Consider the following 21,041-nt stretch of genomic DNA (forward strand, 5'->3'; position numbering starts at 1 on the left):
TGAGGCCTAATCCACAGTAACCTTCTACTGCTCATAGGTCTCCTATACAAGTACCCTAATGACCGCAGCAGTAAGCTTCTCAGCTATTCATGTCCCAGAACTGCATGAAAACACTATTTCTGCTTCTCCAAATCCCTAAATTACAAGATAAACACGTGATACGTCTATGGCTGCAGTCATGTGAACCTGACAGCCAGGAGCTGTGTCTGGGGAGAGCCTTGCTCCACACACCAACACAACAGAGGGAGGGTGACTGCGCTGTCTCCACTCTGCGCCGCCTCCCCCTCTGCAGGCACATTATTGCTTGGCCAGGACAGCATTACCCTGTATACAAGGACTAGTGCTATTAATATACAGAACAATGAATCATCATCAGACAAGGGGAAGCTCTCCTCCCCTGCAGCGTCACAGCACCCCTCCGCTGCCTACACACAAAGCATTATGGGAATTGTAGTAGAAGTCACTTCCTTCTGCAATCTCTTCCTGATTGGGATGAGGGAAGAAACTGCTGCGCGAAGGTGTTTGTGCTGCCACATAAGTTTCCTATAGCAGGTCTTCTCCAGGTAATGCTCCATTCTACAAGGCTGGGCTACAGGTGATAGGATTTGTGTGGATAGCAGCCAGACACAAGTGTGCTAACAAAGCTGCTTGTCTTGTAGCTGCTGGTTCCTGTGAGCACATGGGAGGGGGCTGCTGCTGGCCTCACTGACACAGGTGGGTCTCCTCACTTTATCCTCTAGTTATAGACATGGCATGTGCTGGTATTATTACATCACTGCGCACTGCAATAGATCTAGTAGTTCACAGTGTTGCCATAGGATTAACTATAAAAGAGTAGATGTAGAAATATTGTTTTACATAAACCTCCAAATTACTCTCGTCTTGTCCTTCTAATTCCTGTTTAGTGTCTTCCCATCAGAGTAGCTGCTGCATGGCTGTCTTAAAGGGGTTGTCCATAAGTCTGCCGCCACTGCATGTGACTAACCATGACATGTCACGATTCCCCCGGTGTGATTTCTATACTTGTAGTAATGTGCTGTCTAGACATGTTCAGCTTGTCTTAGGCTATGTGCCCACGATGCAGAAATGCTCCGGATTTTTCCTGAGCGTTTCTGCATCTCCCTGGCAGAAAAAACGCATGCGGATTGTACATGCGTTTTCCTGCCAGGGACATGCGGAAATGGAGCGTTATTCACTGACATTTCCGCATGCGGGTTGACAAGCGCTTTCCAGGCGATTTTAGCATCACTTGGAAAGTGCTTGTCAACTTGGTCACACTATATGAATCCATGCAAACAGCATGGATTTATATAGTGTGACCGAAAGAAGGGTAAAAAAATAAATATATACTTACCTTCTGATGGCCATCGCAATCTTGATTCCCTCCGTTCTCCCTTGCCGGCAGCGGTACACTGAAGGACCTGCCGACGTCAGCGTCGCGTGACCCGTCAAATGACTATGACGTCAGCGCAGGTCCTTCAGTCCATCGCAAACTGCCGGCAAGCAAGGACGAGTGCAGCGGGGGCCACCAGAAGGTAAGCATATATTTATTTTTTATTTTATTCTTTTTTTTTTTTTTTTTTTACAGTTTCTATGGTACCCGGGTCCGGAGGAGAGTCTCCTCTTCTCTAGACCTGGGTACCATCCGCACATTAGAACGCATGGAATGCGCATCTACATATACAGTGATGCGTAATCCATGCGATCTAATGCAAGTCAATGGCGGCGAAAACGCAGCACTTCTGCAAAATAATTGGTAGTGCTGCGTTTTTTTCCGCAATGATAACCCGCAGCAGAAATTTCCGCAGCATGTGCACAGCACATGCGGATTATCATTGGGGAACATGGCAGGCCTTCTACCATGCGTTTTTTAAGCGTTTCTGCAGCGTTTTTGGCGCTGCGGAAATGCTTAAAAAACGCATCGTGGGCACACAGCCTTTGGCTATGTGCCCACGATGCAGAAATGCTCTGGATTTTTCCTGAGTGTTTCTGCATCTCCCTGGCAGAAAAAACGTATGCAGATTGTACATGCGTTTTTTTCAGCCAGGGACAAGCGGATGTCCCGCGTTTTTCTCATGCAATTTCTGCATGCGGGTTGTCAAGCGCTTTCCAAGCGATTTTAGCATCACTTGGAAAAGTGCTTGACAACTTGGTCACACTATATAAAACCATGCAACCGGCATGGATTTATATAGTGTGACCAAGTTATAGTTAAAAAAAAAGAATAAAAATGGTAAAAAAAAAAAAAAGCATTATACTCACCTTCCGATGGCCCCCAGTCTCCTTCTCCAGTGGCCCGCGGTGGTGTAAAAGGACCTTCCATGATGTCATTTAGTCATGTGACGGGTCACGCCACCGCCGACATCAGTGGGCCATCAGAAGGTGAGTATAATGTTTTTTTTTTTTATTTGAAATTATTATTTTTTTTTACAGGTACTATGGTACCCGGGTCTGGAGGAGAGTCTCCTCTTCTCCAGACCCGGCTACCATCCGCACATTGAATCGCTTAATATCCGCATGTGCACATGTAGTCATGCGGATATTAAGCGATTCAATGGCGGCAAAAACGCCGCACTTAAGCAAAATAATTGGTAGTGCTGCTTATTTTTCCGCAATGATAATCGGGAGGTATCACCACAAGAGGAAAGAAGAGGGTTCTATTCCCCCTTATTTCTTGTGAAGAAGCCGGACAACTCATACAGAGTGATTATCAACTTGAGAGGCCTGAACATTCCGTCATTCAAGATGGAAACAGAAAATCCTCTAGTAGTAGACGCCTTCCAGTGCAGATGGGATTTTAGTCTGGCCTATGCCTTTCCCCCCAACGTGCCTAATTCCAGCAGTGTTGAGGAAGATCCGGGAGGATCAGGCACGAGTGGTCCTTATAGCCCCCTTCTGGCCCAAGAGACCATGGTTCTTTTGGCTGAGAAGCATGTCAATCACGAACCCCTGGATTCTTCCAGAGATTCCCGACCTTCTTGCTCAAGGTCCTATATTCCGTCCTCAGGTGAAAGGATTGCACTTAGCAGCCTGGAACTTGAGAGGTCATTGCTAGAAGGTCAGGGATTCTCATCGAATCTAGTTACTACTCTTCTAGGTAGCAGGAAACCAATCACTACTAGGATTTACGGTAGAACCTGGAAGAAATTATTGTCATCTGCGGGATTCTCCCTGTGGGGGGGGCGGTTCCCGTAAAGGCCATTTTGGAATTTCTTCAGAAAGGGCTGGAAAAAGTCCTAGCGGTTAGCACCCTAAAGGTCCAAATCTCTGCCTTAGGGGCCTTGTATAATCATAATCTGGCCGGTAACAAATGGATTTCCAGGTTTGTGAGGGCATGCAGTGGAGCCAAACCAGCCCCTATAATAAGGGTCCCTTCTTGGGATTTGAACTTAGTGCTAAACGCATTAACAAATTCTCTCTTTGAGCCCCTTAGCTCAGGGTCTATAAAGTTACTTACCCTAAAAACAATACTTCTTGTGGCCTTGACATCAGCACGGAGGGTTATTGAGTTACAGGCTCGATCTGCAGATCCACCTTTTACCTTAATTCTAGACAATAGGGTAGTTTTGAGACCAGACCCTGCTTTCCTACCTAAAATTGTATCTAAGTTTCACATGTCTCAGGAGATAGCCCTACCATCCTTCTGTCCTGAACCAAAAAATAGCAAGGAGGAAAAATTTCTCCTTTCAGGGCTCCCAGAAAGGGACGAAGGTCTCAAAAGGCACTCTATCAAGGTGGATCCGGGAAGCCATCATGATGGCCTATACGGTGTCAGGTAGAGATCCTCCTGACAATCTGAAGGCCCACTCTACAAGGGCCATGGCAGTTTCCTGGGCAGAAAGAGCGGACGTGCCCATTGAGCAAATATGTAAGGTGGCCACATGGTCATCTCCGTCCACTTTCTATAATCACTGTAGGCTTGACCTTTCCGCCTCCTCTGGTTTGGGAGAAGGGTTCTGCAGGCTGTGGTCCCTCCCTTACATACCTAGTTCTCTGTAATTCTCTCGTTGTGCCGTCATGGGTGACAGAAAAACACGTATATTACTTACCGGTAATGTGTTTTTTTTCGGAAGCCCTGATGGCACCTTTACATTCCCTCCCTGTTACTATGGTGATCACCTTCCGGTTGGTGGGTATTGAAGTATTCACATGGGTGAAATTTGTATATAGTTAATAAGATTTATTTACTCTAACTGGAGTGTCCTCTCATGCTCTGTAATCCACTGAGGTGGAGAGAGGCGCTGCCCTTTTTATCTTGAAGGTTTCCTGTCCTTGAAGGGCGGATCTCCTCTCTCGTTGTGCCGTCATGGGTTCCGAAAAAACACTTAACCGGTAAGTAATATACATGTTTTCAGCCCCCAATTTTGCATTTTCATAAGGGTAACCGGAGAAATTGTACCATGCAATTTGTTGTGCAATTTCTCAGGAGTACGCCGATACCCCATATGTGGGGAAAAACAACTGTTTGGGCGCACAGCAGGGTTCAGAAGGGAAGGACGACTGTGTTACTTTTTGAACGCAAAATTGCCTGGAATCAAGAGCGGACACCATGTCACGTTTGGAGAGCCCCTGATGTGCCTAAACAGTGGAAACCTCCCACAAGTGGCCACATTTTGGAAACTAGAACCCTTAAGGATTTTATCAAGGGGTATAGTGAACATTTTGAACCCAGAGGTACGACACAGGATTTGATAACATTAGGTCATCATATTGAATGTTGTCATTAGTCTTAAGGGATCCCCACATGGTTTTTTTTTTGGGTGTCTGACAACCGTGAAACATGCGGGGCGGGGACTCGAGCATGTCACTTGAGCACCCGCGATACTCGGTGCATACCCAAGCACCCAACGCAAACTCAAGTAGCGAGCACTTGCGCTCAACACTAGTCACCATATTGTCGTCATTTTTTTTCTTTACTTTTGAAAAAATCCTAGCCCCAACCCTAGCATTTATTTTTTTACACCGTTCCTCGTGCGGTATAAGGCTGGGTGCCCACGTAGCGTTTTTCAAGCGTTTATGCTGCGGAATTTCCGCAGCATAAACGCTTGTGAAACGCTAGGTAATCCGCACCCCATGGTCCCCAAGGGGATTCCGCATGTTCTATGCACATGCTGCGGATTTTTCCGCAGCGTTTATGCTGCGTACAAAAATCCGCAGCATGTCATTTAATTCTGCGGAAGCGCAGCGGAACTCCCGCCATTGACTTGCATTGAGACGCATAGAAACCGCGACTGTACATTTGTACAAGCGGCTTCTATGCGTCTCTATGTGCGGATGGTACCCAGTTCTGGAGGAGAGGAGACTCTCATCCAGACCTGGGTACCATTGTACCTGTAAAAAAAGAATAAAATAACAAATAAAGTTTATACTCACCTTTCCGGCGGCTTCTCTCTGAATGCCGGCATCGCTTGAGGACCTGCGGTGACGTCACAGTCATGTGACCGCAGGCCCTTCACCGCTCTGTCTCGCGATATGCCGGCATCCAGGAACCAGACAGGAACGAGCGCTGCTGCACACACCGGGGCCTCTGGGGTGAGTATAGCTTTATTTGTTTGAATTTTTACGGTTCACACTGTATAAATCCATGCCGTTTGCATGGATTTATACAGTGTGACCTAGTTGTCAAGCACTTTCCAAGTGATGCTATCGCCTGGAAAGCGCTTGTCAATCTGCATGCGGAAACGCATGTGAATCTGCATGTGGATCCGCATGTATTCTGCAGGAAAAACGCATGCACAATCTGCATGCGTTTTTTCTGCCAGGGAGATGCAGAAATGCTGCAGAAATTTTCTGCTTCATTTCTGCATCGTGGGCACATAGCCTAAGTGATTAGACGACTTCATTCTTCAGTTCGGTGCGATTACAGCGATGCCAGATTCATTTAAGTTTTTTATGGTTGACAGCTGTCACACACTAAAAAACACTTTTTTTTTTGCAAAGACTAGTTTTTGCATCGCCATATTTTGAGAGCTATTATTTTTCCATATTTCTGCCGACAGTCAAGTAAGGGTTTGCTTTTTTTGCGGGACAAGTTGACGTTTTTCTTGGTACCATTTTCGGGCACGTGACATTTTTTGATCGCTTTCTATTCCGATTTTTGGGAGGCAGAATAAACCAAAAACAACAATTCAGGAATTTTTTTTTTTATGCTGTTCCGCGTATGGTAAAATTGACAAGGCAGCGTTAATCTTCAGGTCGGTGCGTTTACAGCAGTATCACATTTATATCGTTTCTTTGTTTTGGTGCTTTTACACAATAAAAAATATTTTTTTAGAGAAAATTATTTTTTTTGCATCGCTTTATTCTTGTTTTTTGCAGGACAAGATGACGTTTTCAGCTGTACCATTTTTATTTAGATTCGTCTTTTTGATCTTGTTTTATTCCATTTTTTGTTTCGCGGTATGATGATAAAGCATAGTTTTTTGCTTAGTTTTAGATTTATTTTTTTACCGTGTTCACTGAAGGGGTTAACTAGTGGCACAGTTTTATAGGTCAGGTCGTTACGGACCCGGCGATACCAAATATGTGTACTTTTATTGTTCTTTTTCATTATAATATTTATTTATGGATACAGTATATTTTTATTTTTTTGGATTATTTTTTCACTTTTTTTAAATATTATTTTCACTTTCTGAGACTTTTTTTTTTAACTTTTACACTTTGTCACACTATGGGACTTTCATTTTTTGCACGCTGATCGCTTGCTCAGCATAAGGATGAAGCATCATCCCCTATGCTGTGCAGGCTGCAGCCCCTGCACACACAAGTTAGATTGTGCTTAGTGCACAATCTACCTAACATGCTGATGCCTGCTGAACCGGATGTCGTCATGACGACACTGGGTCACCATACCAAATATCCAGACCTGGCATACACAGCGCGGGACGCCGGATAGAAGGTAAGAGTCGCGCTCTTACCGGTGCCTGCACTGGAAATGCTGTGAGCGGCGCCTCTGTGCGGGCGCGATTACCAGGGCGTAATAATACGTATCTTGTCCAATAGGCCCAGGGCGCAGATACATATTATTACGCCCCACGTCAGAAAGGGGCTAAATCAGTTAGTCATGCTGTACAAAATAGTTAATAAATAACATTTACCACATGTCTACTTTACATCTGCATCATTTTTTATACATAATATTTTTTGTCAGAGGGGTTAAAAGTTGATCAGCAATTTCTCATTTTTTCAACAAAATTTACAAAACCGTTTTTTCCACATCACACTTGAAGTGATTTTAAGGGGCATATATGACAGAAAATACCCAAAAGTGACAACATTTTAAAAACTGCACGCCTCAAAGTGCTCAAAACCACATTCAAGAAGTTTATTAATCCTTCGGGTGTTTCACAGGAATTAATAGAATATAGAAGGAAAAAATTAACATTTAAATTATTCCCATAAAAATGTTAATTTAGCCCCAAATTTTGCATTTTTACAACGGTAACGGGAGAAAATGAATCGTAAAATTTGTTGTGCAACTTCTCCTAAGTACGAAAATATCTCATATGTGGAGGAAAACTACTGTTTGGGTGCAGGGCTCTGAAAGAAAAGGTGCGCCATTTGACTTTTGGAATGCACAACTTGCTGGAATAGATTTCGGACACTGTCGTGTTTGCAGAGCCTCTGATGTGCCTAAACGGTGGAAACCCCCACAATTGACCCCATTTTTTTGGAACTACGCCCCTCCAAAGAATTTATCTAGAGGGGTGGTGAGGACCTAGAACCCACAGTTGCTTTAAAGAATTTTATAATGTTGAGCCATGAAAATAAAAAAATACATTTTTCCCACAAACATGTTCCTTTTGCCCTAAATTTTTCATTTTCACAAGGGTAACAAGAGAAAATGGACTATACAATTTCTCCGAAGTACACAGATACCCATATGTGGTGGAAAACTACTGTTTGGGCACACGGCAGGGCTCAAAAGGGAAGGAGCGCCAATTGAATTCTGGAGCGCAATTTTTGCTGGAAAAGATTGCAGATGCCATGTCACAGTTGAAGAGACCCTGGCATGCCAAAACAGCAACACAAGTTACCCTATTTTATAAACTGCACCTCTTGAGGAATTCATCTAGCAGTTTAGTGAGCATTTTTAACCCTCAGGTAATTCACAGCATTGTATAACACTGGACTAAGTAAATGGAAAATTACAATTTTTTCCCATTAAAATGTTGCTTTGGCCCCAAGTTTTTAATTTTCAAAAGGGATAATAGAAGAAAATGGACCACAAAATGTTACACAATTTTTCCTAAGTACGCCAATACCTCCTATGTGGTCCAAAACTACTTTTGAGGCACAGTGCAAACCTCAGAAGGGAAGGAGCGCCATATTGTAGTACAGATTTTACTGGTATGGTTTGAGGGTGCCATGTCACATTGGCAGACTTCCTGAGGTGCCAGAACAACAGACTCCCCTAACCCCCATAAGTGACCTCATTTTACAAACTACATCTCTCAATGAATTCATCTAGGGGTGCAGTGAGCATGTTGACATCACAGGTATGTCATAGAAATTTTATACCTTGGGCGGTGAAGAAAAATTAATTACATTTTTACCAGAAAAAAATTGTTTTAGCCTCAGAAATTACATTGTCACATGGGGAAATGGGTAAAAATAGCACCAAAATTTTTCACACAATTTCTGCAGAACGTGGCATTACCCCATATGTACAGTACTGCTTAACCACACGATGAGACTAGGGAGGGACGGAGGGCTATTTAACTCTTTTAGAACAAATTATTGTAGAATAGTTTGCGGACTCCATATACAGAGCCCCTAAGTGCCAGAGAAGCAGAATTCTCCCACCTCAACTGACACCTTTTTGGAAATTACACCCCTATGGCAATTTATTTAGAGGTGTAGTGACAATTTTGACTCCATGGATCTTTTCCAAAAACAAGCAGCAGTGGATGTTGCTAAGTGAAAATTGCAAATCTGCCATTGTAATACCTAGTATGTTGTAGTGACCATACATTGTGCCCAGCTCGTTCTTCTTGAGACATGGATTCCGTAAATTAGGCAGGCTATTATCGCTACAGAATTGCCAAACGTGGATGCTAACTGCGGTTTAGGCACACTCTGGGGTTCAGTAGAGAGAGGGGCATTTTGATTGGGGAGTACAGAATTCACTGGATTTCTTTTGAGGGGTGAGGAGCCATAGGGCTTTTCCAGAGCCTTTGTTCTGCCAGTAATGTGGAAGCCCCCTATATTTCCATTGACAAATGATGCACCTGAGTGGGAACTTGCTTTTTTGTGGATTGAATTGAAGCTTTTATTGGGAACATTTTACATAGCATTTTGGATCAGATTTATCCTGAACTCTACACTGAGCACTTATATGGGGGTTTCCATCTAAATCTCCAAATGATGTGATTCAGATGAAAACCCAAGGACTCCATTCACTATAATGAGGCAGCAGAGTTACTCTGGACTCAGTCTGGCCTCTGTTCTGCAGTATCCTTATTTTCAGAGGTGCACAAAACTGTGGCTGACCGTGCTTTTATGCACGCTTAAAAAGACAGACACTGCCGGATTATAGGCCAAGGAATCTTCCACCGGGAATTCAGTCTGAATCACATATTTCAGAGATTTACATGAAAACCCTGGTGGAAGCTCTCAGCATAGAGCGCAGGAGAAATGTGAGCCGAGCCTTAATGCGATCTTAGGGAGGCCAAATGAACAAATAAACAGCAGGTCACGAATTGGTTTAAGATTATTCTTCGGGTCGGTGCGATTACAGTAATACCAGATTTGTATCGGTTTATGTGTGGCTGCTAACACACTAAAAGACGCTTTTTTTTTTTTTTGCATAACAGTTTTTGCATTGTCATATTTTGAGATTTATAATTTTTCCATATTTCTGCTGACAGTCAAGTGAGGGCATGTTTTTTTCAGGACAAGTTGACTTTTTTTATTGCTATCATTTTCGGTCACATAACATTTTTTGATTGCTTTCTATTTCCATTTTTGGGAGGCAAAATGAACAAAAACCAGCAATTCAGGAATTGTTTTTTTTATGCTGTTCACTGTATGGTAAAGGCAGCTTTATTCTTGGGGTCAGTATGATTACAGCGATACCACATTTTATATTATTATTTTATGTTTTGGCCCTGTTATACAATAAAAGCTATTTTATGGAAAAAAATTATTATTTTTTCATCGCTTTATTCTGAGAGCTATAGCTTTTTTATTTTTCCACTGATAGAGCTGTATGGCAGCTTGTTTTTTGCAAAACGAGATGACATTTTCAGTGATACAGTTTTTATTTACATTCGACTTTTTGATTGCGTTTTATTCCACTTTTTGTTCAGCGGGTGATGAAAAAGCATAGTTTTTTACCATGCTGTTTTCCGGATGTAGCAATACCAAAATGTACTTTATTTGTTTGTTTCTGTTTTTACATAAATATACCTATTTATTGGATTCATATTTTTTATTTTTTTTTATGCTACAATTTAAAAAAAAAAAAAACTTTTTTTTACTCTGGATGGGACATCAACTTTCCCTGCCCTGATCGCTGATCTAATACTCTGCTATGCTTTTGCATTGCAAGGCATTAGATATGTGCATCGCAGACAGTAAGCAGGTGTGTCAGCTCCCACTTTGAGTAGAAGTTTACTGGCCACCATACCTGGGTGACACTACAACCATCTTTAGCGACTGCGATCGCATTGTGCCGATCAGAGCAGAGAGTCAATCGTTTTGCTGTCAATATTGACAGAGGCATCAGAGAGGTTATACGCCCACGATCCGCACTCGCACTGATCGTGGCCGTTGCCGCAGGGTGTACGCTCTCATATAGCGCTGGCGCTCCGTGTGAGACTGCGTGATCGTCACGCCGTACATGTACGGTAGTTTGTGGGAATGCACCTCCCGCATCAACGTACATGTACGGAGGATGTCATGAAGGGGTTAAAATATGGCAGCAAACAAAAACTTTTATTTTTTGGATTTTATTGTAAAAAGTGATAAAAATAAACTTTACATGTTTAAAATCATTGTGTCCATAACGACCTGACATACAGAATACAGTTAAAAAGGTTGTTGGGGACTTTTATATTGATGTCTAGTCCTTAGCTATTGCAGACGAACATGTATTACTGTATATCGGGTCAATTATGCTGATTACACTATGACAAGGGGTATGATTAGAGTGTGATCATACTGTGTTCCGATTCTCTAGGATGAGGAAAAGATGGAGTAAATACGATGCCATCCGAGTTCAGTCTAATGGTTTCCACGCACACATTGACTTGCATGGCAGAGTGCGATCCGAATATAAACTCGGGCATGCAGTGTTCGTTTTTTGTTTTTTGTCACCCATGACCGCACCAACGGGAGAGAGGGGATCCACCCTTCAAAGACAGGAAACCTTTAAGATAAAAAGGACAGCGCCTCTCTCTGCATCAGTGGTTACCTGACCTTGACCGTGACCCTTCTTGCTCTGCGGCTGCCAAGAAAGAAAAGGAAGATGGAAAAAGGTTACCCAGGCCTGGGCCGGTCGATTAGGGCAGGGCAAAGTCATTGCTGCGGTCGGTGCCGAGGATACTGGAAGCGCCGCGGAGGGGCCCGATGGGGTCTCAACCGTCGGGCGTGAGAAGGTTTGCAGCACCTGCACCGCAGCCACGCATCCCGGAGACAATGTCACAGGGCGCGACCGTAAGTGGCTAATTCGGAGGTCGCGCCCTGATGACGTGCACCGGGACCTTCTCACCCGTGATGTCACTTCCGGGGGAGCTACCGTAATCTGCAGGGCAAACGCCGGCTGGCTGATCTCCCAGGCATAATGGTACTTAAGGATGGATCACCGGCCAGGCAGGTGCACATTGTGTAATCATGGACACATAGCAGCCCTTCCCACCGCAACAGCAGCATACCATGCCACAGCTGCAGCAGCAATCGGAGCTAGAGCAGCCGCAGCGTCTCCAGCCCCGGCGTCAGAGGCGCCCTCAGGAGAAACAATGGTCACCCCAGGACAGGAGTGGCGGGCGGACTGGAGTACGCAGCACCAGGGATTCAAGATCCAGCCGGCACAGCTCAAGCAGGATTGAAGATTCCGCGATCTCCAGAGGAGAGATGTCGAATAACATTCTGCCTCCCATTCCGTACCCCTTATGTCTGCTGACCCCTTATGTCTGCTTTCTTTCTCTCTCCCTCTTTCTCTCTCCTTCCCCCACATTAGGATCCCCCTAAAATGTGTACAGAGAAATCGAAACACAGAGTGTGTGCTCCATGTGAACAGGGGCTGGCTTGGGATTGGTCTAGGAAATTATGCCAGTCCTGTATTGCGGAGACCATTTCGGAGGGAACTCCGAACTTTGCCTCTAATTTAAAATCCCTCATTTGAACGGAAGTGGAAAAATCGCTGAGATCTATATCTCACTCAGGGGAAGTATCTCATAGCCGCAGATCCAAAACGCCACCCACGGTATCAGGTTCAGATTCAGACACGGGCATTTTAAGTAATTCCAACGAGTTATCCTGATCCGATAGTGACTCGGGCACAAGCCATTGTTTTCCCTTGGAAAGGTTGACAATTTGGTTAAAGCATTCCGGTCCACAATGGGTTTAGTTAACCAGAAAGCAAAAATATCAGTTCAAAACATAATGTTTGGGACTTTAGACCGGAAAAAAACATAATACATTCCATATTACTGACAAGGTACAGGGGCTCATCAAAAAGGAGTGGGAAAAACCTGAGAAAAGGGTCCCCTTCCATCTTCCTTCAAAAGGAAATACCTCTTTGAAGAGGGAGCTACCGCATCTTGGAATAAAGCCCTGAAGTTGGATGTGGCGGTGTCCAAGGCTTCAAAGAGATCTTCCCTTCGAGGATGCAGGGTTACTAAAAGATCCCCTGGACAGGAAAGTCGACACCTTTCTTAAAGGTACCTGGGAGTCATTGGTGGGGGCGGTGCCAGATCACTCATGATTTGGTTAGATAGGTTAAAGGACAATGCACCCCGAGACTCCATCTTGGCCACACTCCCGGTCTTGAAAGGAGCAGCAACCTTCTTTTCCGATGCCTCTGCGGATTTGGTTAGATTGACAGCCAGGTCAGCAGCCCTATCTAACACAGGCCGTAGAGCGGTCTGGTTGAAGTGCAAACAAAAGGAAAATTGTGCTCTCTTTCTTGTGAAGGAGATTACTTATTTGGCTCTACTCTGGATACTATCCCTGAGAAGGCGGGGGACAATAAAAAGGAATTCCCTAAACCCGCCCTTTTTATCGTTCAAGTATTTTTTTCGGAAAAAGAGATTTAACCGAAGGAGACGGCCACAGAACAAACTAGTTGGAATGATCGTTCCAGGAAGGGCAAAGGATTCTTGTTTGACGGTTTCTCCTAAGAAAGTAGAAAACCCCCAAAGTTATTCTTTACCCCAGGTGGGGGGGGGGGCTTTCTCTCTTCCTTCCAGCCTGGGAAAGGATTTCCACCAGCACTTGGATCCTCAATCTGATAAGAAGTACCACCGGAGGAAAGGGGGTAAAGCCTTTTACTTCCCCCCTCCCCCCCCCCCCCATTCCCCCTATTCCTTGTAAAAAAAAAAAAAATGGACTGCACATACAGGATGATAATCAACCTGAAAAGCCTGAACAAATTCTTGAATATCCCTTCGTTCAAGATGGAATCAGTAAAAACGATAAGATTGCTCTTTCCCTGGTGTTACATGGTCGCCCTAGATCTAAGGGACACATTACCATGTGCCAATACATGCAATTTTCAAAAATATCTTAAGAGTGGCAATAACAGTATAGGGGGTCATCTGTCACTTTCAATACAGGGCCCTCCCCTTTGGCCTAGCAGTGGCACCCCGCATATTTACAAAACTGATAGCTGATGTTATGACCCACCTCAGGGAAAAAGACAGGCTAGTTATCTCCTACCTAGACTATTTCCTAATAGTTGGAAGTTCATATGGTCATTTTCTGAGTCAAGTGAAACATATATGCACCATCTTGGAAAACTTAGGATGGTGTTTAAACCTAGGAAAATCAAGGTTACACCCACAGAGGACTCAAATCTTTTTAGGCCTCACACTGGACTCTATTCGACAAGAGTGTCGCCTACCCGACCAGAAAAAGGAAAAAGTAAAAGACCTGGTTTCGGTGGCAATAGCAAATCCAGTAATGACACTCAGAAAATAAATGTCGCTGTTAGGTTCCCCCACCTCCTGTATCCCGGCAGTAAATTTGGCCCAGTTCCACGCAAGGGAGTTGCAATGGAACGTCCTAGAAAACGAAAGTTCCCTCCAGGGATATTTAGAAGGCAAACTGACGCTCCCTCAGAAAGTGATACTCCATTGGTGGACACGGTCTGGGAGGGTGTACCCTGAGTTCCCTATATCACCAGGGTAGTCACTACAGACGCCAGCCCCAAGGGATGGGGGGCGCATCTGGACAACCACCTGATCCAGGGAACATGGTTGGAGTCGGAAAAAATAGGCTCCTCAAACATGTGGGAACTTCGTGCAGAACGTAGAGAACGAACTAGTCAGTCTGTTACCCCTCTTACAAGGCCACCACGTAAAAATACTCTTCGACAATCAAGTCACGGTGGCGTATATAAACCACCAGGGGGGGATCTTGCTAAAAAACCCTAATGCATATTGCAGGGTGGAGCTTTACGCTAGCAGAGTGGAAAGTCCTGTCGTTGTCCGCTCTTCATATCAAGGGGAAGGACAACTCCAGGGCAGATTTCCTGAGCCGCACACCACTGTTACAGGGGGGAGTGGTCGCTAAACAGTTTAGAATTCAATCATTTAGTGGCTATGTGGGGTTATACAGAGATCAACCTCTTTGCAACCAGCCAGAACAGCAAGTTAAAAAAGTTCTGTTCCTTAAACCCAAGGGAAAACCCTCACGTAGTGGATGCCTTCCAGGTCAAATGGAATTTCAACCTGGCTTACGCCTTTTTTTTTTTTTTCTCTTTCTCCTTTGGTGTTAGTTCATGGGAAGCACCTGAAGGGTCAACAAACTTCCTAAATACTATTATGAATACTTATAATGGGTGTGCTCTTTAAAGTGGGGTTATTTTTACAAGGCTTTTAATGTTTCGGTTTCTCAAAGGTACTTAAGAACTGAATCAACCCTTAAGAAAAAAAATACTGGAAGTCACTTGAAAAATTGTTGCTAAACCTATAAAATCTGATATCCCATAAAAAAGCTACTCATAAAATTGATGCCAGTATTATATAAAAAATATGGGATGTTAATTATTAACTATTTTGTGTGGCATGACTATTTGTTTTAAGGGGAGAAGTATTTAGAGTTTTGCAAAAAAAAAAGTGACCAATTTGTCTTTTCAATTTAATGGGGATCTTTGGTACCTCATCTGAAAGCAGCCTGACAAAGGCAAAGAGAAGTTGAATCCAACGATGTATCACATAGTTTACTGGGTGCAGCCGTTCTCACACAAACAGAGCTTATCGATTTATCAGTGAAGCAGAGCTGAGAAAGCTAACCCCGCCCGGCTCTCAATGTACAATATGTATAGACAGTGAGGTGCCCATCACAGGAGGGAACATTTTGGACCAAGGCTCACGCAACCATCTTGTCACAGTAATAAACTACTGGCACTAAAACAAGGCACTCTGAAATCTGTGTTTTAACCCTTACCTCATGCTATCTTCAGATTACGTAGCAAAAACCTGCAGACAGATTCCCTTTAATGTTTTTTTCAAAATAAATTTAAAAGGTATGGATCTAAATTTACTATTAATGTAACGCAAGTTCAATTAAAAGAAGAAGAAAAAACAGCCTGAATGCCCCCATATATATTAGGTTAATGCTGGGTAAAACAGGGCTATATAGGCTGAGGGTCTAATGTCTATGGGACCCTCCTGACTTTCCCCTGCTAAATTATGTCAGAGGAGATAGGGATCCATCATGTCCAATTTCAAACTGCTGATCATTTTCTTCATCGAGAGCCAAGCCGCCAGAGGCATCTGGAAGCAACTCTGGCGGCTTGGAGAGTGAGCACAAGTGTGTATGGAGAAGTTGGGAGAGCTAGCCGAACTGTTCTTCCAACACTATTATGTATGGGGTAGCTTTGATAAGCACTGGGATACATAAAGGCAAGCCAAAGGAGTGACACATACCAGATTTGAATTTTCCAGACTAAAACCAGATTTTTCGTCTTCCAGATCTGCTGATTTTCATTAAGATGTATAAAATGTAGACATACGCCTAAATGATACACATGAAAAACTTTTATTTTTAGGAGGTGTGGTTTATCTACACTCCTCTCCTCAACATTGAAATTCCTAAGGATATGCCATCAATATTGAAGTCCCAGACAACCCTTTTAATGGTTGTTTGAGGAATATTCTGACATGCTGATTGCACTTGGGCATGCAAACCATCAAGATCATCTGCTAACTGCGCTCGTTGCAATTGCTGGCCAATGACATCCCAAATTTTCATAATGTGGAACAAGTTTGGAGATGTTGCAAGCAATCGTACCATATTTAGGCCACGTAGGCTGCATAAGCAATAATGTGGCCTAGCGTGTTGAAAAATGGCTCCTGGGACACTTTCGTGAAGCTCTCTCACTTAATGGCCTTGCCCATGTGGTGTCAATGCCAATCTCTGGCTTCCATTGTGTCCAAGACAAAAGCGGGACTCATCGGTGAAGAGGATAGACATCCATTGCGTTCTGGCACTGCACCATGATACTGGTAGTGTAAAGTCCGTAGGACACCTGAAACTGAATGTCTGGCTCATAGCCCAGTGTTGTGCAACTGCAATCTTCTTGTGGTTGTGTGACCACTGTCTGAAACCTTACGCTTAGTATGTGACATCTGATTTCACTTGCAGAGGCCTTCACGAAGAATCGTTACAGCAGTCTTATTCCCAGTTAATACTGGCATAATGTACAGTAGCCAAACCCCTCTAGCCTTCATTTCAGGTACACTAAGTGCTCCTTAAACCATCATTAAGCCCTTCATGACCTTGCGATTTTCCATTTTTGCGCTTTCGATTTCTGATCCCTTTCTTCCAAGAGCCATAACTTTTTTATTTTTCCGTCAATATAGCCGTATGAGGACTTATTTTTTGTGGGATGAGTTGTACTTTTGAATGCCATTGATTTTTACCAAACAGCGTACTGGAAAACCGGAAAAAAAATTCCAAGTGCTGTGAAATTGAAAAAAAAAAAAGCAATTGTTTTTTGGGGGTTTTATTTACCATGTTCACTAAATGCTCAAACTGACCTGGGGATATGATTCTCCAGGTCAGTACAAGGACGCAAATACCAAACATGTATGGGTTATTTTTTTTATTTAAGTGGTGAAAAATAAATCCGATATTTATAAGAGAAAAGAAATTTGCTTATATTGCCATTTTCCGAGACCCGTAGCTTGCCATTTTTTTGTGATCTGGGACTAGGTGAAGGCTTATTTTTTGCGCCCCTTTATTGCAGTGTTGCAGCGACCAAAAAAATTCTTGCACTTTGATTTTTTTATTTTTTTTTCTCGTTACGCCGTTTACCAATCTGATTAATTTAGTTTATATTTTAATAGATTGGACACTTCTGAATGCAGCGATACCAAGTATATGTATTTTTTTTTTTCAATGGGGCAACAGGGGGCTGAATTGAACTTGTGTTTTTTGTTATATATATATATATATATATATATATATATATATATATATATATATATATATATATATATATATATATATATATATATATATATATATATATATATATATATATATATATAAAAATTTTTTTTTTTTTTTTTTTTTTAAACGTTGTTTTTTTTTACTTTTTAACTTGCTTGACAGCAGCATTTAACTGGATAATACCCGTGGCTGTAAGTGCTTGTATTTCTGCACATGGCACTCACTCTCAATAACGAATAAATCGAAATATTTTGTTTTCATTTTTTGATCGTTTACATATTATTACGGTAACATTTCTATTGAACTTGTGATTTTCATTCTCCGGCTTTTTTTGTTGCTGCAATTTCATTGTTGAAGAGTATAAATTTTCTCTTTGGGTCACACTTGTAGCCCAACGTATACAGTAGTTCACACGGTGAGTATTTGGTCACCACTTTTACATCAAGCCAAAACCAGGAGAGGGTGATAAATACAGAAGTGGTGACGTGTTTCTATTATACTTTTCCTCTGACTGTTCCACTCCTGATTTCGGCTTACAAATGCTGATGTAAAATACTGACCAAATACTGATAGTATGAATGTGGCATTAGGAGCCATTCACTTGCCACTAGAAGTCTACTTTATTTGGTTGAATTCACAAATAACCTATTAGACCTTATTGATGAGAAGTCCTGTGTGCGTAATACGAAAAGATTAAAGTGTAATTAAATGTATTAAATTAAAAGTGAAGGTGGTATATTTTGCTCTAGATAAAAATGGGCTGAAGAAATCAAAGACTGACACTGAAATGTAAAATTCCTAATAGAAGTGTTGGTTATAAATGAGTTTATTGCTTCAGATATAATTGTGTGTGTATATTACACCAAACCTTAAAGGATTTGTTTAGGTTTTGTGATATTGATGTCCTAGCCCTAACCACTTGGCACACCTACCCAGTTGTATTCAGATCCTGCACTGGACGGATGTAAACAGTGACTTTAGCTGGGGGGGCTGGGGACTACGTAACTAGGAAGACCAGTCACGAGGCAGGTTCCTGATGGCTTCGCCCCACCCCATTCTGCTTGATTGACAGGTCTTACCCTGAGTGTGTATAGGGAGAGATCTGTCAATCTAGAGTGGAGTGGGGAGAAGCCAGTAAGAGCCTGCCTCTGCGACTAGTCTTCCTAAACAGCTTGTCCCTGAGCCCCATCATTTCCTTTGAAAGACTAAGGCAATGTTGTTAATGAGGGAGCTGGTCTCTAATTCATGCTGCCATAGTTTGGGTAGTATAAATCATGTGATCGATCCCCTTTAAAGAAAGCAGCTATGTTTTTCTACAGCTAGGTGATAAAATGTAGCCATATGTATCTGTTAGCATTGTGTACAAAGAATAACCTTACTTTCCAATTCCTTTTCTGCAGAAACAACCTTCTCATTCAGGACTAAATGGCTTTCCCTGGACGAGAGTGGAATCTCTTATCGGTGCTTATATCACTTATTTTCCTGCTTCCCGGTGTGGAAGCCATGGATGAAGGCGATGCAATAGCAATGCTGCTTGGAGTGGTTATTGTGGCCATTGGATTTTGCGCTTGTTTGGGGTACTACGCTAGAAATCGAGAACGGCACTACTAAGAATTTGTATTGTATTTTCAGTTTATACAATTATTGTTTGGAAGCAGTCTTTCTTCTTTTTTTGTAAATGAGTTGCCGACGCAAATAAAGTCATATCTCTCTTTCTGATATGAATATTAAATGCGTTATACCATAAAATGCGCTATTTTGTATCCTTCTTTTCTAAACCCTGAAAGGTATTAGAATGTGCAGCATTTACCATAACATGCTTTATTACAAAGCTCCCTTGAACATTGAACATGAAGTTTAACTACTTGTGGTGTTTAAAACTGGATAGATGGTTATTGCCAGACTCATTATTGCATTTGCCTCCCTTCTCATTTTTTTTTTTCTCCAGTTTTTTTTGCCTGTTTTTCAGCCAGATTCTGTCAGTGAAAAAAATCATCCATCTGCACTGTCTCATTGAATAACCTGGGTCAGTGTGCCATCCGATAAAAAAATCGGATAGCACTTGTCCGGTTTATAAGCTTGTGTGCAGGATCCCTTAGAGTAGGGTAATTACTATCTGTATAATACAACTGGTACATATAAGTGATGATCTAGGCACAGATCCTGAGCTTGTGCAAGGCCTGTGATGTCATAGTATTAAAGAAGACAACTGACTGGTATGAATTTAAATGATAATGTTCCATTGGAGGATGGAAAGGCGAATAATTTCTTCCCATTACTACCTAATCTTATTATTGTAGTAGCTAAAGCAGTTTAGCCTGTCAATCACTTGTCTTCTGTTCCATCAACACACCAAACCATTCCAAGCCAAACAATTTATATCCAGACAGTAAGCAAATGAAAAGCTACCAGAAAGCAAACTGAAATGTGACCAAATGTCTTAAAAATGGTTGCCCAAACTGAATAGGAAGGTGCTAAGCCAGGGGTCCTCAAACTACGGCCCGCGGAGGACTTTTATTCGGCCCGCTGGGCTATGGGCGGAGGAGAGGAGAGCGGTGCCATTGCCCGCCCTTCTCCCCCGCTTGCTCAGGGCCCCGGCAGGTGGATACTTACCTCTCCCCGTGCCTCCGCAGATCCGCTGTCTTCCTGCTCTGCGCTTCCTGTGACGTCTCGGGTCAGAGGGCGTGGTGACGTCTTTACACCGCGCCCTCCCGAGTGCCATCACAGGCAGCGCAGAGCGGGATGACGACGACGCAACGCTGGAGTCCAGACTAGAGTAGAGCAGCGAGTGAGAAGTGAGGTGAGTATTGGATTTTTTTTTTTTTTTAATATATGGAGGCATAGGTCATTATATGGGGAGGTTACATCCTGCAAGGGGTATAATATGGGGGGGTGACATCCTGCATTTGGCATTATATGGGGGGGTGACATCCTGCATGTGGCATTATATGGGGGCGTGACATGCTGCATGGGGCATTATATGGGGGGGTGACATGCTGCATGGGGCATTATATGGGGGGGGTGACATGCTGCATGGGGCATTATATGGGCGGTGGCATCCAGCATGGGGCACTATAAGGGGGGAACAGCCTGCATGGGGCATTATAAGGGGTGGAACAGCCTGCATAAGGGGGAAACAGCCTGCCTATTGGGAACATTTACCTGCCCATTGAGGACCTATGCTGCCTATTGGGGACATTTACCTGCCTATTGGGGGCCTATGCTGCCTATTGGGTACATTTACCTGCCTATTGGGGACATTTACCTGCCTATTTGGGATATTTACCTGCTTATTGAGGACCTATGCTGCCTATTGGGTACAGTTACCTACCTATTGAAATACCGGTTGATTTAACTTTACTTGTTCTTCATTTTAAATATTGTATTTGTTCCTGTATTGTTTTTTTTACTACAAAATA

The 21,041-nt window shown here is 42.9% G+C and overlaps 1 protein-coding gene across 2 annotated transcripts; it reads left to right on the top strand.

Moving 5' to 3' along the window:
• Positions 1-408: 408 nt before the first annotated feature.
• Positions 409-19,371, top strand: SMIM30 (small integral membrane protein 30). 2 transcript variants are annotated; one of them, XM_073650708.1, is made up of 3 exons: positions 417-563; positions 660-714; positions 19,023-19,371. In XM_073650708.1, exon 3 carries the CDS (start codon positions 19,048-19,050, stop codon positions 19,231-19,233), a length of 186 nt encoding a protein of 61 aa, XP_073506809.1. In that variant the 5' UTR covers positions 417-563; positions 660-714; positions 19,023-19,047; the 3' UTR covers positions 19,234-19,371. The 2 variants fall into 2 exon arrangements, with proteins under 2 accessions (XP_073506808.1, XP_073506809.1); XM_073650707.1 differs by lacking the exon at positions 660-714 and having other exon boundaries at positions 409-563.
• The last annotated feature ends 1,670 nt before the right edge of the window (positions 19,372-21,041 follow it).

Source organism: Phyllobates terribilis, unplaced genomic scaffold (assembly GCF_046119375.1).
Source record: "Phyllobates terribilis strain yellow unplaced genomic scaffold, ASM4611937v1 Scaffold_11__3_contigs__length_659146591, whole genome shotgun sequence".
In the NCBI taxonomy this organism is placed as follows: Eukaryota; Metazoa; Chordata; class Amphibia; order Anura; family Dendrobatidae; genus Phyllobates; species Phyllobates terribilis.

Excerpts from the sequence above, each read along its gene's own strand:
- SMIM30 (XM_073650707.1), top strand. The coding sequence starts at position 19,048 with ATGGCTTTCCCTGGACGAGAGTGGAATCTCTTATCGGTGCTTATATCA.